General features: G+C 44.6%; 1 protein-coding gene across 2 annotated transcripts in view; it reads right to left on the bottom strand.

Annotated features, from left to right (window-relative positions):
• LOC109872573 (calcium/calmodulin-dependent protein kinase type II subunit alpha) overlaps positions 1 to 19092 on the bottom strand; it is a 109552-nt gene that overhangs the window by 26449 nt on the left and 64011 nt on the right. For both annotated transcript variants that reach the window (XM_031808235.1, XM_031808236.1), the window contains exons 5-10: positions 15571 to 15636; positions 14507 to 14579; positions 11842 to 11944; positions 4017 to 4100; positions 928 to 1022; positions 81 to 203 (exon numbers count right to left, since the gene is read on the bottom strand). In XM_031808235.1, the coding sequence (XP_031664095.1) occupies positions 81 to 203; positions 928 to 1022; positions 4017 to 4100; positions 11842 to 11944; positions 14507 to 14579; positions 15571 to 15636 (544 nt within the window). The remainder of the gene's footprint in view (positions 1 to 80; positions 204 to 927; positions 1023 to 4016; positions 4101 to 11841; positions 11945 to 14506; positions 14580 to 15570; positions 15637 to 19092) is intronic.

The following is a 19092-nucleotide window of genomic DNA, read 5'->3' as shown; positions in this document are numbered from 1 at the left end:
CCCGGTTCGATACAGGGCTGAATCCTACCGCACCTCGTGGCCATCGTGAGAATGTGTGGACGTGCTCGCTCTGCACTCACTGAGATCCACGGGTGCTTGAGGACCTCAGAGGCTGTGATGCGCTTGGCAGGGTTGATCGTCAACATCTTGTTAATGAGATCCTTCGCCTCTGGAGTAACAGTGTCCCACTCAGGCGAGGGGAACTACAGTACATGTAAGAGGAGACATATCACAGAGCTGATGGCCTTTACATATAAATCAATTGTGGGAATATAAAGCTGGTGATGATATTCGAATGAGCAAAAATCCCTTTCCCAAACGATTCTCCAAAGTCTGTAGTCAGAGTAGAGGAATAAGAAAGTGTAGAGTGTGCCATGTCAGCCACAGTAAACAGGCTGGGATGACAACAATACACGCACCTTTGTCAATCAGCAATCTACATTGTGATAACATCTAGCCTTGTAGCTAACAGATGGCCAGCCTCTTTCAGCCTCCCTGCTATCACTAAAGCTATCGCTTAACGGATTAAAAGACAAAATGTCCTTGACAGATTTTAGCTTCCGGAGAAAATAATATGTCCTGCAATGTGTCCGTTTTGGACAGAAATCACAGACGTCGTTCCAATGAATGGGACAGTGACTGTATTTGTGTATACTAGTATACAATACAAACGATTTCCCGAAGTCTGTAGGCAGAGTAGCGGAACAAGAAAGGGAGGAGTGTGCCATGGGATACTAACATGCAGATATTTTTTTCCTCCCAGCAGAATGCCACAATTATACCAGGCACTGAATTGAAGATGATTCATCTACTTGGAAACTAGTGCATTACACAATCCTGAAGAGACACTGCATTTCAACTGTTCCCCAGCAGCCGTGAGCTACAAAGTAATATCGTATTGTTAAGAACAGGAGGGATGTGACTCACATCGTAGGCCCCAGCCTTGATCTGCTGGTACAGTCTGTGCTGGTCCTCATCCCAGAACGGAGGGTAGCCCACCAGCAAGATGTACAGGATCACACCTGTACAGACAATATACATCACTACACAATAGGAGACTGTCCATCACTCCAGTTACTCAAGAATGAACTAGCATACAGCACATACATCTATCTACCTTTGGTGAAAATAAAAGGTGCTGTAGAAATCAATACATCTGAACCTTGATCACTCATGTATATATGTATGTACAGTGTGTGTGTGTGTGTGCGTGTGTGCGTGTGTGTGTGTGTGTGTGTGTGTGTGTGTGTGTGTGTGTGTGTGTGTGTGTGTGTGTGTGTGTGTGTGTGTGTGTGTGCGTGTGTGTGTGTGTGTGCGTGTGTGTGTGTGTGTGTGCGTGTGTGTGCGTGTGTGCGTGTGCGTGTGTGTTTGTGTGTATGCATGCGTGTGTGTGTGTGTGTGTGCGTGTGTGTGTGTGTGTGTGTGTGCGTGTGTGTGTGTGTGTGCGCGCATGCGTGTGTGTTTACATGAATATCTCTATGTTTGTTGAAAAGAAAAGGTGCTGCAGAAGTAGTGTACCCTGTGTGTACAGTGGGGTCCATAATTATTGGCAACCTTGATAAAGATGAGCAAAGAAGGGTCTAAGATCTCTCCCAATCTGTTCTCCAATCTCATGACAATTTAGAAAAAGGCTCAGTGTGTTAGCCTTGCAAGGTGAGGTATTGAATGGTATTGAATGCAAGGGTTCCAATCATTTTGACCAACTATCTTTTAGATTTTGCCAGAAAAAAAAAAGAAATCTGAGAAATTGTATTAGTATAAAATAATATAGTTTTGCATACAAAAATGGTTAGTTGTATAATTATAGGTTTTTCACCTATTTATTAAGGGTGCCAATAATTTTGGACCTCACTGTATGTCTTCCATACACCCCTCCTCTGTCCATTCTCTTCTACTCCCTCATTCCCACACTGTCGCCCCCCTTAGCCATCAACCGTATGTATCCTGTGACTTCCTCTCACTCCCCCGAAGCCTGGCCATGAACCCATTGGCCATGAACCCATTGGCCATGAACCCATTGGCCATGAAGCCCACATGCATCTCAAGGTCAATAACAAAAGGCAGAGAAATACAGCCATGCATAGCGATGGGCCTTCTCCTTTAAAAAAAAAAATATCAAACCACGAGGTTAAACTGCTCATTCTAGATTATGTCGGACAACAACCTCTCCCTCAACGTCAGCCAGACAAAGATCTGATCTTGGACTACAGGAAACGGAGGGCCAAGCACGCTCACATCCTCATCTACAGGGCTGTAGTGGAGCGGGGCAAGAGCTTCACATTCCTCGGTGTCCACATCACTAAGGAATTAACATGGTCCATTAATTAACATGCACGACAATGCTTTCTCCCCCTCAGGAAACTGAAAAGATTTGACAAGACCCTCAAAAAGGTTCTACAGCTGCACCATTGAGAGCATCTTGACTGGCTGCATCACCGCTTGGTATGGCAACTCCTTGGCGCTCAAAAGGGTAGTTCTTTCGGCCCAGCACATCACTGAGGCTGAGCTCCCTGCCATCCAGGGTGGTGTCAAAGGAAGCCGCTACAAATTGTCAATGACTCCAGGACACCCAAGTCACAAACTGTTCCCCCTGCTACCGCATGGCAAGCGGTACCAGTGTACCAAGTCTGGAACCAACAGCACCCTGAACAGCTTCAACCCCCAAGCCACATGACTGCTAAATAGTTAACCAAATGACCACCCAAACTATCTGCATTGACCTACTTTGCACTAACTATTTTGACACATCACATACACTGTTACCACTGCTTATTACTTCTCCTGTTGTCAGGTCACTTTACCCCTACCTATATGTACAGTACATAGCTAGCTCAATTACCTAGTACCCCTGCTCATCGACTCGCTACCGGTACCTCGTGTATATAGCCAATTTACCCTTACTCATTGTGTATTTATTCCTTATTGCTTGGAAGGGCCTGTAAGCTAGCATTTCACTGTTCGTCTACACCACAGGAGGCTGCTGAAGGGAGGACATACTAATGTCAGGAACGGTGCAAAATGGAATGGCATCAAACACCTGGAAATAGTATTTTTGTTGTATTTGATACATTCCATTGAGTCCAACCAGCCATTACCACAAGCCCGTCCTCCCCGATAACTGTGCCACCAACCTCCTGTGGTCGACACCTGCTGTTGAGGAAGCATGTGACAAATGCGCAATGTGGAAAGTTCCTGTACCACTACATATTGTCAAAGTTTATATCATGTTTACATATGATTCATATGATATTGATTATATACACGTACTACGTTCTGGGTAAAAGTTGTTCACACATCGGGTATAATTTCAATCGTCTATCTAAATATAAAATAACGGATAAATAAATCAATAAAATATAGACCAGAGGAGGGCCAATTGAAGCGTGAATTCTGCCACCTTGTTGACACAGAGGCCCTGTGGTACAGTATGTACATAGACATACACTCTTAGGAAAAAAAGGTGCTATCTAGAACCAAAAAGGGTTCTTCGGCTGTTCCAGGTAGAACCCTTTTTGGTTCTATGTAGAACCTTTTTGGGTTCCATGTAGCACCCTTTCCACAGAGGGTTCTACATGGAACCCAAAAGAGTTCTACCTGGAACCAAAAAAGGGTTCTACCTGGAACTAAAAAGGGTTCTACCTGGAACTTAAAAGTACCCTTTTGAAACCCTAAGAGTGTAGAGAGAGCTCAGATCAGATCAATGCACGGCTGCCTTCTCTCCTCTGCTCTGACAGAGAACTCATCTCTGCACCTTGGGATGAAACCAACAGGCCCCCATAAATAAACTGGTGCACTAAATCATAGTTTCTTTGGTCAACATAACTCTAGTAGGTTAGAATCTGAAGCAATCCCCAGTCTGGCCAACTGAGACAAAATAAAGACAAAGTTGTATAAGTGAGGAAACTCATCACATCAGGTGTGAAGTCTATGTCATGCTTTCTGTAGGGAGAAGCAACTCAGATGTAGACAAAAACAAACAAGGAAAGAGGTGGATATCTGAAAGCCGCCCTGCTTACCACAAGCCCACAGGTCCACAGCTTTGCCATATGGGTCCTTCCTCAGGACCTCAGGAGACAGGTAGCCAGGTGTCCCTGCAAAGCCTGCATCACATCCAGACAGAGGCAAATAGTCACAGATAACACAGCTCTGTTGAAATCAAATGTTAGGCAACAAGCAATGGAAAATAATGTGGAGGTGCTTTCTCCCATTGGAGATTAAGTTGATGAATTTCCTGGATGGGCTGTGAGACAGGGGATTGATAAACCACAGGCATTAATCGTGGATTATCTTGAATCACATCTAGGATCCAAACGGACCATTTTATAAAGTTCCAGAAGGGTGATAAAGTATAGCTCCATATAACAATCTAAATACTGGTATCGTAATGCTATACAATACATATAGATATAGGTTTCGATCAAATGCACATGTTGTTTTAGGTGTGAAGTGACACTAACCATATCAATCCATTATATACTGTAATACAGTGCAGTAAAGTGATGAGCGATAACCATCTTCAAATTCTTGAATGCATAGAATACTTCAACCTTCGTCGCAATATAACAAAGAAAAGACAGAAGTCTTCCTTGAGAACTTAGTATTCTGTCACAAACCAAGAACAGAGCACAGTGTTAGAGAGAACTTCTCTGATTATTATCTTCCCCCGGAATGTTAAGAGAGAGTAATTAACTTAACATCATCCACAGGTTCCTGGGGCCGCCTGCCTCACATTTCTCTCAATAGGGCTTCATCTGTGGTATGCAGTCCATATCCTTATTACCTACCTTAACCAGACGGGTTTCTAACGTTCTACAGTAAGTCTGGACGTTAAACTCTTTATGAGGAGTGATGAGACCGTTATTTCACTCTCATTTTAAGGGTTCACGTCATCTTCTCATGTTCCATCCTTGTTTTGTCCCGAACGTGTCCCAGCAGATCCACTAATAATCATGTGAAATGATTATCACTGACAGTTAACAAGGTTGCTTGCTACTTGGATAGGTTATGGATTACTGTATATATCAATCATCAAAACAGTGAAGAAGAATACATCCCTCCATTTATTCTCCAGACCCATGGAACCAGCCTGGGGTTTGACACACTGTGAACAAAGGAAAGGTTGAAATATCGAGACTCATTTCCATGAATGTGTAATGTGTATAGAATGAGGTGTTGGGTAAGTTACTTTTTTAACTTAATCAGTTGCGGTTACTAGTCAGCTGTCCAAAATTGTAATCAGTAACATTACTTTTGGATTACCTTCAGTTAATCGGATTACTTTCAGTTACTTTCCCCTCAAGAGGCATTCGAAAAAGACAAAGGATCCAAAGGAGCCATTATAGGCATTTGTTGTGTCATCATAGTGGTCTCTGACTTGTGCTCAGACTTGCTCAGGTGGAACAAACTTAAACCTACACATTTTTCTCCATCCTGAATTGAATGTCATTGAGAAAACAGAAAGGTTTCATAAGGTTTAATTTTTTACAAAAGTAATCCAATGAGTAATTATTTCGTTTTTTCAAAAGTATCTGTAATCGGATTACAATATTTTTGCTAGTAATGTAACGGATTACAGTTCAACTAAGTTTTTAATCAAATGACATGTAAATGATTACATGTCATTACCCAATCCCCAACCCTGATTATAATGAAGCAGCAGAGCTGGATCTGACAGCTCCACCAGCAGTTCTTAGAAAATATAAAAAATATATCAACCAGCCAGGGGTTTCAGAAAATCATCCTGATCGAAGAGATGTACGTCTGTAAAAATGAATTGTGGGTATTGGATAAGTGTCCTCTGGTTCATTAAAAATGAACTGAAAACTAAAAGACATTCCTAGTTCCTAGTTTTAAAATGTATATGGGTCGTTCAACCAAAGGAATTCCTTTTTAGGCTGTTATATTCAATGAAGTGCCCTTTAATATAGACCAAAAAGGGATTTCGATAAATCAGATTTTTAATGTGAACAAAATACTTGCTAAAGTACCAAAATTCTGCATTTTCTGCATCTGTGCACAAAGTCATTTCTGAAGAGTATTATTTCCTTAATGTGATTAGTGACAACACAAATTGTGATTCATTTTCAGTCAACCCTGTTACATGAACTGAACTCTCGTTTTAATATGGTCAAACCATTCCTTTAGAAATGATTTTTTCAAAAGAAACATTGAACATATAATCATGAAAATATGGTGTAAAAGCAGGTGGTTCTACTCTTTTTTGGCAGTAAACTGAGTTGTTTGATCATAACACTTCACAAAATTGTTACCCATAGATATACAGGCTCAAAATGTTTTAAAAATGTCATGTTTTAAAAAAAGCTTACATTCAATTGCTCCTCCCTGTTGCACACAACAACCTTCCATTTCCCCTGTCACAGAGGGATTTATGTCTGATTTAGTAAAGATGCACTATGCAGAAATAGCTCCACCATTTCCTGGTTGCAAAAATTCTAATAGTTCACATAATTTCAGTTTGTGACAAACAAGCAAGTAAAGCGTAGAGAATCATTGTATCCTCTAAACCGCTGTTTGAATCATTGTATCCTCTAAACCGCTGTTTGAATCATTGTATCCTCTAAACCGCTGTTTGAATCATTGTATCCTCTAAACCGCTGTTTGAATCGTTGTATCCTCTAAACCACTGTTTGAATCATTGTATCCTCTAAACCGCTGTTTGAATCATTGTATCCTCTAAACCGCTGTTTGAATCATTGTATCCTCTAAACCGCTGTTTGAATCATTCTATCCTCTAAACCGCTGTTTGAATCGTTGTATCCTCTAAACCGCTGTTTGAATCATTGTATCCTCTAAACCGCTGTTTGAATCATTGTATCCTCTAAACCGCTGTTTGAATCATTGTATCCTCTAAACCGCTGTTTGAATCATTGTATCCTCTAAACCGCTGTTTGAATCGTTGTATCCTCTAAACCGCTGTTTGAATCATTGTATCCTCTAAACCGCTGTTTGAATCATTGTATCCTCTAAACCGCTGTTTGAATCATTGTATCCTCTAAACCGCTGTTTGAATCATTGTATCCTCTAAACCGCTGTTTGAATCATTGTATCCTCTAAACCGCTGTTTGAATCATTGTATCCTCTAAACCGCTGTTTGAATCATTGTATCCTCTAAACCGCTGTTTGAATCGTTGTATCCTCTAAACCGCTGTTTGAATCATTGTATCCTCTAAACCGCTGTTTGAATCATTGTATCCTCTAAACCGCTGTTTGAATCATTGTATCCTCTAAACCGCTGTTTGAATCATTGTATCCTCTAAACCGCTGTTTGAATCATTGTATCCTCTAAACCGCTGTTTGAATCATTGTATCCTCTAAACCGCTGTTTGAATCATTGTATCCTCTAAACCGCTGTTTGAATCATTGTATCCTCTAAACCGCTGTTTGAATCATTGTATCCTCTAAACCGCTGTTTGAATCATTGTATCCTCTAAACCGCTGTTTGAATCATTGTATCCTCTAAACCGCTGTTTGAATCATTGTATCCTCTAAACCGCTGTTTGAATCATTGTATCCTCTAAACCGCTGTTTGAATCGTTGTATCCTCTAAACCGCTGTTTGAATCATTGTATCCTCTAAACCGCTGTTTGAATCATTGTATCCTCTAAACCGCTGTTTGAATCATTGTATCCTCTAAACCGCTGTTTGAATCATTGTATCCTCTAAACCGCTGTTTGAATCATTGTATCCTCTAAACCGCTGTTTGAATCATTGTATCCTCTAAACCGCTGTTTGAATCATTGTATCCTCTAAACCGCTGTTTGAATCATTGTATCCTCTAAACCGCTGTTTGAATCATTGTATCCTCTAAACCGCTGTTTGAATCATTGTATCCTCTAAACCGCTGTTTGAATCATTGTATCCTCTAAACCGCTGTTTGAATCATTGTATCCTCTAAACCGCTGTTTGAATCATTGTATCCTCTAAACCGCTGTTTGAATCATTGTATCCTCTTGTCACGACTTCTACCGAAGGTAACTCCTCTCCCTGTTCTGGCGGCGCTCGGCGCTCGGCGTCGCCGGTCTACTAGCCGCTACCGATCCCTTTTTCTTTTTCTGGTTGTTTTGTCTGTGTTCCTTTTCACACCTGGTTTTCAATTGCTTTGATTTCTGTTGGTATATAGGGCACCTGTTACCTGCCGTAATTCGTGCAGGATTAGACTTGTGTGTATTGCGCGCGATTGTATTTGATGTTTGTTGTTTTTTCGCTATTACGCACGGGTATGTAAAGTGTCGGAACTGTGTTTGTTCCTCTGTGTGTTTGCACGAGTATTCGAGAGCGTAGTTTTGGGATTTCTTTCTGTGCCGTTTGTATTGGTGGACTATATTATTAAAACACGCTTCTCAGACATCCCTGCTCTCCTGCGCCTGACTCCTACACCTCTCACCAAGACGCATGTTATCACACCTCTATTTTCAGCTATTTGAATCATTGTATCCTCTATTTGAATCTGGTGTACAAAACCAAAAGTAAAAGACGCAAAAACAAAACTTAAGAAATAAAAATAATTATAGAAATAATACACATAGAACAGATCTGCCGCTTCTTAGACTTGCTTTCAATGAGAATGACAGAAGTTACATATTTTAGCTCTAAGATGAACTCGTCAACCCTGTTAAGTTCAACCCTTATACCTTATTTGGCACTTAATAGGCACTTACTATAGTCATTGTTTTATTTAACCTCTTGAGATGGGGAAACCATGTTTTTTATTAAGTTGAACATGATGATGGAAATGTAATACACCAATGGTTTAATCATTTAAATATGTACCGGCTTAAAACCAACAACACGTGCGCCTATGCCTTGCATTGGCTTTGTTTACAAACCGTAAGCTCAAGCAGAACAAACTACCAAAAATACTGGTAACCTTTCATGTGTGGTGCGACTGTCGGCTAGCAAGCTACTTGCTAGCATGCCGGCAAACCACATTGTGTTGTTACTGGAAGTCAGTGTAAATTTTGCGCTGCACTATTTTCTAAAGAATGAAGACATACGACAGCAGTGGCAACTTTTCATTTCGGGTGGACAGGCCGAACAGAAAATCAACATCAGGTCATGTGTGTGCAGTCCACATTTCGGGTGGACAGGCCGAACAGAAAATCAACATCAGGTCATGTGTGTGCAGTCCACATTTCGGGTGGACAGGCCGAACAGAAAATCAACATCAGGTCATGTGTGTGCAGTCCACATTTCGGGTGGACAGGCCGAACAGAAAATCAACATCAGGTCATGTGTGTGCAGTCCACATTTCGGGCAAAGTTGCTTTGTCAATCGGGGAGAACATTCGATGGGTCTTGCCAGGAAGCTGATCTTGAAGACGCTGTACCGTCATTGACAGTGGATCTTGTAAGTGGTGAACATAATGTAAGTATCATCGTTTGATAAAAAACATTTTGTCAACCGGGTGGTGCAGGATTATAATAATACATTTTGCCTGCGCTACATACGGCTATATCGGTCGCAAATACAGGACTATTAAAGGCCCAATCCATCAACACTTTTGTGATTTTTTTCTTATTTTTTGATGTTTCAGGGGGTGCTACAGCACTCCTCTACTTGGATGATCTCCTGAAAAAGGCAAACTATCGGCACATGTCAAATCTCCCATTCCTCCGAACACTTGTTTTGAAAATGCTTTTGCTCAGCAACTCACTGCCTTCCTGAAGACAGTCTGCTTTTAGACCCCATCATACTACTGAGACCATACTCGTGAAGGTGTGTGAAAAAATGTATCATATTTCTCCTCTGGCTTCCTGTTTAAGGCCCTAGCTGATTTCAAGGTTTATCTGCTAACCTACAAAAGTGTTACATGGACTTGCCCCTACCTTTCTCTCCTATTTGGTCCTGCCGTACATCTGCACGTACACGACGGTCACAAGACGCAGGCCTGCTTACTCCTACAGTAGAATTTCTAAGCAAACCGCTGCAGGCAGGGCTTTCTCCTATAGAGCAACATTTTTTATGGAATGGTCTGCCGACCCAATAGAGAGACACAGACTCAACCTTTAAGTCTTTAATGAAGAATCATCCCTTCATCAGGTCCTATGATTGAGTGTCGTCTGGCCCAGGGGTGCGAAGGTGAACGGCAAGGCACTGGAGTGACAAACCCACCCTTGCTGTCTTTGCCTGGCTTGCGCCCCTCTCTTCACTGGGATTCTCTGTCTCTGACCCTGTTACGGGAGCTGTCACTGGCTTGCTAGCGCTCTCCCATGCCGTCTCTAGGAGGCGTGCATCACGTCTAGCCAGGCTTTTATTCCCCCGTTATACTCGACTCGAGTGGGTTGAGTCACTGACGTTATCTTCCTGTCCGGTCTTGCGTCTTCTCAGGCTCTTGTGGTGGGGGAGATCTTCATGGGCTATACTCCGCCTTGTGTCAGGGTAGTAAGTTGGTGGTCTGTTGACATCCCTCTGGTGGTGTGGGGGCTATGTTTTGACAAAGTGGGTGGAGTTATATTCTGCCTGATTGGCCCTGCCCAGGGGTATCGTCGGATGGGGCCACAGTGTCCCCCGATCCACCCTGTCTCAGTCCTCAGTGTCTATGCTGCAATAGTTTATGTGCCGGGGGGCTAGGGTCAGACTGTCCTATCTGGTGCATTTCTCCTGTCTGATCTGGTGTCCTGTGTGATCTTAAGAACGCTCCCTCTAATTTTCCCATCTCTCTCTCTCTCTCTCTCCCCTCCTGGAAGACTTGGACCATGCCTCAGGACTACCTGGCTGTCCCCGTCCCTAGTCCACCTGGCCGTGCAGTAAATTTTGTGACCGCCACAGCTCTAGTCGTGCTGCTGATCCAGTTTCTGTTGTTCTGCCTGCAGCTATGGAACCCGGACCTGTTCACCGGACGTTCTGCTCCGTGTGTCTTTGAACACAGCACAGTCCCGTGGGGCAGGCTGAAGAAACTTCTGAAAGAGAGGCACTGTGAGAAATGACTGAGGACATCCTCAAGCAGGCACAGAAAACTACAGCATTGGAACAGCAGAGAGACTTCCATCCTGGTTAAGAGAGAGCTCCTATCCCAGGGGCTCATGGGATTGGCTGGATTAAAAATCATAGATTTTCTGTGACCGTCATTTCTTTAAAAGGCACTATCTTGCTCACAATTTGCAATGAATGAGTGTGTTTTTGCAGAAATAACAAAAATGTAAAAATAAGAGGTGTTTTTTTCCATTTTGAGCACCTGCCCCTGGAAAGGTCTGTGCACGGCCCTGTTTTGGACCTAAGGGCACCAATCACAAGGCAGCACCAGTCAGTCAGTTAGGTTAGTTAGAGCAGAGTGATGAAAAATGAGCTGTACCTAACCTATTCCAACAAGACGGTTTTACACAGCAGGCCTCACTACTAACGAGTCTGGATGACGCTGTGGTGACATTTCTACTTCTGGATGACAATTCATAAATAAAACAAGCAGCCCGTCTTCTGTTTCCCCTGTTGTAGTCATGGTGCTGCGGAAGTCATTTTTCCTTTCTTGATGGTGTTTTTTTAATGATATGTCCGTTTGTTTTTAGTGGTTGCTATTTCTCCAGAGTTGCTGTTTTTTTTATTTAATTGAGGATGTTCGAGGCAAAGAGTTGTTTTGATTGGATTCCACGGGAGTCTTTTCATTATCTATTTCCCTCTGAAGATTGCGACTGGAATTCTTTGTGCTCAGAAAACCCATTCTTCTTCTTTGATGACACTATGTGACCCCCTATGCAGTTTCCCTGCTGATTATATCTTAAATCTTGCATAAGTAGACCTGCTTTAGAAGCCATTCCTTATTTGCATTTCAGTTTATTACATTTTTTGTGCGTGTAATTACGACTAATATCAGCCATAAGCCATTACCGAACCAGGCTTGTTGTTCCCCCTCAACCTCGATGGCCAGGCCGAAGTCTGCCAGCTTCACTGCAGCACCCTTGGACTTGGAGGCAAGCAGAAGGTTCTCAGGCTGGGTACAAAGAGAGAATAGCCAATCAGTCAGTGAGAAGAGACAAGAGACCTAAGCACAAGCAGGAATAGGGTGACAGACATGATTCTGGGCCTGATTGAATAGTGTTTAGTTTCTTTTGTGGTTGCGGCATTGCAGAGCTCTGATAAATCCAGCCTCCCACACAGGTGGAGGAATGACCCCCCCCCCCCCCCCCCCCCCTCCACTCTGCTACTGCTATGAGATGTTATCTACCCCCTGATACACACAGACATACACCACACATGCGCACACACACACAGAAATCCATTTTATCATTCCATCTTCCCTCAGGGGCAGGAGGAGGGTCTCTTTGTACGGGAATTTGTTAGTGTATGTTTATAACAGTGTGAGTGCTGAAGCAGTCTGTAAGAAAGATTTAAAAAATGCACCTTTGAAAGATTGAGCAAGAAGGCTGCGTTTACACAGGCAGCCCAATTGTGATCTTTCTTTCACTAATTGGTCTTCAGATCAGCTCTGAAAAAGATCTGATTCGAAAAGATCTGATGTGATTGGTCAAAAGACCAATTAGTTGAAAGAAGATCCGAATTGGGCTGCCTGTGTAAACGCAGCCAAATGCACCTTTGAAAGGGTGTGAGGTTATGATAGTGACACTTGGACACGTGTGATTATAAATGGGAACCCATCCTGGGCTTTATCTGTCCTTCATTGACACAACAACAAAGCAGATTCTGTAGCACACACAACGCTGTCTGATATGATGGAGATGGCGTGAGGGTTTGTTGCCGCTTCTCATGTAAATTAGAAACCACATTCCTTTATGGGTCCCTCGAGCTGACATTGAGATATGAAGTGCACGTGCTGTACATGACAAGTTGACAACAGAACAATGGATTGACGGTTGTTGCACTGTAATGAATGCCTATTCTACAATCGTCAAACTGTGTGCAGAGGACATGACTTAGCAGCATGTCCCCTGAATGTTTTGTAAGGGCTTTTGATATTCTGTTCTCATACGTCTGCTTCTCCTCTTGCTTACTGCCGACTTCCTCTGTCTGTCATGTCAATGTGTTGTGTGAAGGAAGTTGATGGTCGCCATCAGGTCAGCAGTAACATCCAGACACCGGACAGATGGAACAGACAGAACCAAACGGAGTGGATAGAAGAGGGTGTGCCCTCAGAGTCACACAACCCCGGTCATGACTTTGAGTTGCAGTTGCCATCTCAGGTGATTGTGGCCTGCAAGCTAAATCCGTCTTAATGGGACACGATGGTGAGAAAATAAATGTGTAGACTGATTGACCGCTACAGCACGTGGTAGTATAAAATTCGGTTTTAACAAATTATTTTCAAATCAGTACGGCGCAAAGTCGTCATGAGAAAATAGCAGTTCAGTTTAAGAATGCAGTTGATACTGTAGAGAGTTATGACACACAGGAGGACGAAGCCATGAGGCGAGGCAGGTCAGGGGGTCTTTAGTAACACCTGACTCACTGTGGGGACCAGAGGAGGTGACAGGTGGATTCCCTAACCAACCACCCATCAAGTCCCAGCTCCACCTGAACTGCCCTGCTATCACATTGTGGTGCTGAATGTCCCCAAGAAAATGTCCCTGAACTGAATCGAATATAACTTGAGGACTGCAGAGGCATTGACAAAGTTATTATTGTCCCATATGCTGCTGACTCAACCGTATGTTTTACGACTAGTTATCCCTCTTCCTCCTCCTCCTCCTCTTCTTCCCGTCAGACCTCTTTGTGAGAACAGTGTGGGGGGTGTGATGGCTGGAAACAGATTTGCTAACATCCCATCTCATCCCACGCTCCCTCTCCTCTGTAACCATTTCCCAGAGGTGGTCCTCACAGAACCATTCAGTAGGAACACAAAGGTTCTAATCGCAGCCCAAATGGTCTGTTGTCTAAAGCCTGAGCACACATTGACTACATAGATGTGTCCTTAAAGGCTCTAATCGCAGCCCAAATGGTCTGTTGTCTAAAGCCTGAGCACACATTGACTACATAGATGTGTCCTTAAAGGGTCTAATCGCAGCCCAAATGGTCTGTTGTCTAAAGCCTGAGCACACATTGACTACATAGATGTGTCCTTAAAGGGTTTAAACGGTCGTACCCCACCAGACCCCAAAATATAAGGTTGTTTAACTCCAATGTTTGCAAAAAATAAATGTAAACAAACACTGTATAGCTTCAAAAACGTGGTTAAAACTATACTTTTGACATCATGGATGGTGACTCCTTGCATCCATAGCTATCTCAGCTTCCTACTGAAACAGCAGCGAGCAGAACGCTTTGTTTTTGGGACTGCTGATTGTTGCTCTAAGGAGTCTGGACGACTAAAACGCATGGTTGAAATGTATTTCAAGGAATTCAAATAACAAACAAATATATCATCTAAAGATTATTGGTATACTTTCTTTAAATTCAAATCCAATGTGACAAACTGAATTTTGAGACACACACAAATGGTAACAATGTCATCAAAGTGAGTGTATTGCAGTGGATAAACAGTCGGGGACTGTGCCGAATATCGTCTGTGTCTTTTAATTGATTCCTTATTAAATCTTACCTTGAGGTCTCTGTGAACGACTCCCATCTGATGACAATGAAGCACTGCCTCCAGAATCTGCTGAATACAATGGCTATGATACGACAGAGAGAGAAAACAGAACGACTGAGTGGGCTGGGAGTTCGGCGGCATTAAATTGAGTGCTCTTGAAAATGGGCTTTGCTTCAGCATTAATCCACACATCATTTTGGGGGGAGGAAATGGTCTCTGCACCTACAAAGACACACCGAGGTGTTAGATTTGGCCATTCATTTTCCTAAAGCTGTCGATCAACACAGTAGTATGGGCCAAAGTCTGTCTGATGAATTTCTTCATGTTGGGCTGGTTGTCAGTGGGAGGCTAATTAGCCACTACACTCAGCTGTCAATCAAGCAGTGGATTAGCGAGAGCCCGGTCCGCAGAGAGAGAGAGACTGATACACTATGCCCGGAGCGAAACGTGTACATTGATTGGAGGTCACTCCTACACCTCCACAGCCATCTGTTTCCATTTGATTCTATTCATTCCTTTTTTTTGTAGCCCTGTCGCTCTGTCACTGCAAATCAATGGCCCAGTCAGTTGCTTTCACTGGCTAGGTGGAGTGGGGAAATGCTCTATCCGTGAAGGGGCTTATGCAGGTAAAGCTGTTCAATCCAAATGAACACTCCATTAATTACAGGGGAACAAAGAAAGGCCTCTGACTGACTACATCACAAAAAAGGGTTGTATAGCCTGGGATGAAAAGCTTTAGACAATATATGTCAGGGTTCTATATCTATGCCTTTAGGTCCTCTCTAATCGCTCTGGATTGGGAGTGCGGTGAGCTCTGTATAATCCACCTAATTTAATACATTTTACGGCTCAAATTATTACGTTGAAATGTCTACATTGCTATTCTCACGTGTCTGTGTTTTGATGTATGCTGTGTGTGTCTGTGCTTGGGTATATGTGGTGTGTGGCAGGTAGCGTTTAAGAGCATTGGGCCAGTAACCCGAAAGGTCCCTGGTTTGAATCCCTGAAAAATCTGTCTGTTCCTTTGAGCAAGGCACTTAACCCTAGTCGCTCTGTGAGGTGGTTCCACTGACCTGGCGTCGGCCTCGCTGTAGTACTCTCGAGCAACGATGTCTTCGAAGAGCTCCCCGCCTGTCACTCTGAGGAAGAGAGGATTGTGAGGCCGCCGGTTTCAAAGATGCAGGTGGACTGGAGCATGGAGCCAATGTGAGAGAAATACACCCTTCCCTGTACCCTTCATATCAGCCACTGAGACACGTTGACATGGAACCTAACAGGCACCTCAATGGTACATTTCCGATGTGAGAAAAGGCAAATCATTGACAAAACTCAAGCCGTTGTCTCTCTGTTGCAAAGTATAGACTATGAGAGTATGAATCCTTTAAAATATGCTTTCTCAGGGCTTAGGGCAACACATACCAGTGTGTAATGTATTGCAATGAGTGCAAGGGCTTAGGGCAACACATACCAGTGTGTAATGTATTGCAATGAGTGCAAGGGCTTAGGGCAACACATACCAGTGTGTAATGTATTGCAATGAGTGCAAGGGCTTAGGGCAACACATACCAGTGAGTGCAAGGGGGTGGGCAACACATACCAATGAGTGCAAGGGCTTAGGGCAACACATACCAATGAGTGCAAGGGGGTGGGCAACACATACCAGTGAGTGCAAGGGGGTGGGCAACACATACCAGTGAGTGCAAGGGGGTGGGCAACACATACCAATGAGTGCAAGGGCTTAGGGCAACACATACCAGTGAGTGCAAGGGGGTGGGCAACACATACCAGTGAGTGCAAGGGGGTGGGCAACACATACCAATGAGTGCAAGGGCTTAGGGCAACACATACCAATGAGTGCAAGGGGGTGGGTAACACATACCAATGAGTGCAAGGGCGTGGGTAACACATACCAATGAGTGCAAGGGGGTGGGTAACACATACCAATGAGTGCAAGGGGGTGGGTAACACATACCAATGAGTGCAAGGGGGTGGGCAACACATACCAATGAGTGCAAGGGGGTGGGTAACACATACCAATGAGTGCAAGGGGGTGGGCAACACATACCAATGAGTGCAAGGGGGTGGGCAACACATACCAATGAGTGCAAGGGGGTGGGCAACACATACCAATGAGTGCAAGGGGGTGGGCAACACATACCAATGAGTGCAAGGGGGTGGGCAACACATACCAATGAGTGCAAGGGGGTGGGTAACACATACCAATGAGTGCAAGGGGGTGGGTAACACATACCAATGAGTGCAAGGGGGTGGGTAACACATACCAATGAGTGCAAGGGGGTGGGTAACACATACCAATGAGTGCAAGGGGGTGGGTAACACATACCAATGAGTGCAAGGGGGTGGGTAACACATACCAATGAGTGCAAGGGGGTGGGTAACACATACCAATGAGTGCAAGGGGGTGGGTAACACATACCAATGAGTGCAAGGGGGTGGGTAACACATACCAATGAGTGCAAGGGCGTGGGTAACACATACCAATGAGTGCAAGGGGGTGGGTAACACATACCAATGAGTGCAAGGGGGTGGGTAACACATACCAATGAGTGCAAGGGGGTGGGTAACACATACCAATGAGTGCAAGGGGGTGGGTAACACATACCAATGAGTGCAAGGGGGTGGGTAACACATACCAATGAGTGCAAGGGGGTGGGTAACACATACCAATGAGTGCAAGGGGGTGGGTAACACATACCAATGAGTGCAAGGGGGTGGGCAACACATACCAATGAGTGCAAGGGCGTGGGTAACACATACCAATGAGTGCAAGGGGGTGGGCAACACATACCAATGAGTGCAAGGGGGTGGGTAACACATACCAATGAGTGCAAGGGGGTGGGTAACACATACCAATGAGTGCAAGGGGGTGGGTAACACATACCAATGAGTGCAAGGGGGTGGGCAACACATACCAATGAGTGCAAGGGGGTGGGTAACACATACCAATGAGTGCAAGGGGGTGGGTAACACATACCAATGAGTGCAAGGGGGTGGGTAACACATACCAATGAGTGCAAGGGGGTGGGCAACACATACCAATGAGTGCAAGGGGGTGGGTAACACATACCAATGAGTGCAAGGGGGTGGGTAACACATACCAATGAGTGCAAGGGGGTGGGTAACACATACCAATGAGTGCAAGGGGGTGGGCAACACATACCAATGAGTGCAAGGGGGTGGGTAACACATACCAATGAGTGCAAGGGGGTGGGTAACACATACCAATGAGTGCAAGGGGGTGGGCAACACATACCAATGAGTGCAAGGGGGTGGGGTAACACATACCAATGAGTGCAAGGGGGTGGGTAACACATACCAATGAGTGCAAGGGGGTGGGTAACACATACCAATGAGTGCAAGGGGCGTGGGTAACACATACCAATGAGTGCAAGGGGGTGGGCAACACATACCAATGAGTGCAAGGGGGTGGGTAACACATACCAATGAGTGCAAGGGGGTGGGTAACACATACCAATGAGTGCAAGGGGGTGGGGCAACACATACCAATGAGTGCAAGGGCTTAGGGCAACACATACCAATGAGTGCAAGGGGGTGGGTAACACATACCAATGAGTGCAAGGGCGTGGGTAACACATACCAATGAGTGCAAGGGGGTGGGTAACACATACCAATGAGTGCAAGGGGGTGGGTAACACATACCAATGAGTGCAAGGGGGTGGGCAACACATACCAATGAGTGCAAGGGGGTGGGTAACACATACCAATGAGTGCAAGGGGGTGGGCAACACATACCAATGAGTGCAAGGGGGTGGGCAACACATACCAATGAGTGCAAGGGGGTGGGCAACACATACCAATGAGTGCAAGGGGGTGGGCAACACATACCAATGAGTGCAAGGGGGTGGGCAACACATACCAATGAGTGCAAGGGGGTGGGTAACACATACCAATGAGTGCAAGGGGGTGGGTAACACATACCAATGAGTGCAAGGGGGTGGGTAACACATACCAATGAGTGCAAGGGGGTGGGTAACACATACCAATGAGTGCAAGGGGGTGGGTAACACATACCAATGAGTGCAAGGGGGTGGGTAACACATACCAATGAGTGCAAGGGGGTGGGTAACACATACCAAAGAGTGCAAGGGCGTGGGTAACACATACCAATGAGTGCAAGGGGGTGGGTAACACATACCAATGAGTGCAAGGGGGTGGGTAACACATACCAATGAGTGCAAGGGGGTGGGTAACACATACCAATGAGTGCAAGGGGGTGGGTAACACATACCAATGAGTGCAAGGGGGTGGGTAACACATACCAATGAGTGCAAGGGGGTGGGTAACACATACCAATGAGTGCAAGGGGGTGGGTAACACATACCAATGAGTGCAAGGGGGTGGGCAACACATACCAATGAGTGCAAGGGCGTGGGTAACACATACCAATGAGTGCAAGGGGGTGGGCAACACATACCAATGAGTGCAAGGGGGTGGGTAACACATACCAATGAGTGCAAGGGGGTGGGTAACACATACCAATGAGTGCAAGGGGGTGGGTAACACATACCAATGAGTGCAAGGGGGTGGGCAACACATACCAATGAGTGCAAGGG

The sequence above is a fragment of the Oncorhynchus kisutch genome, linkage group LG28 (assembly GCF_002021735.2).
Source record: "Oncorhynchus kisutch isolate 150728-3 linkage group LG28, Okis_V2, whole genome shotgun sequence".
NCBI classification, from domain to species: Eukaryota; Metazoa; Chordata; class Actinopteri; order Salmoniformes; family Salmonidae; genus Oncorhynchus; species Oncorhynchus kisutch.
Note: the sequence above shows the minus strand (reverse complement) of the source record. Positions and strands in the feature narration are given on the sequence as shown.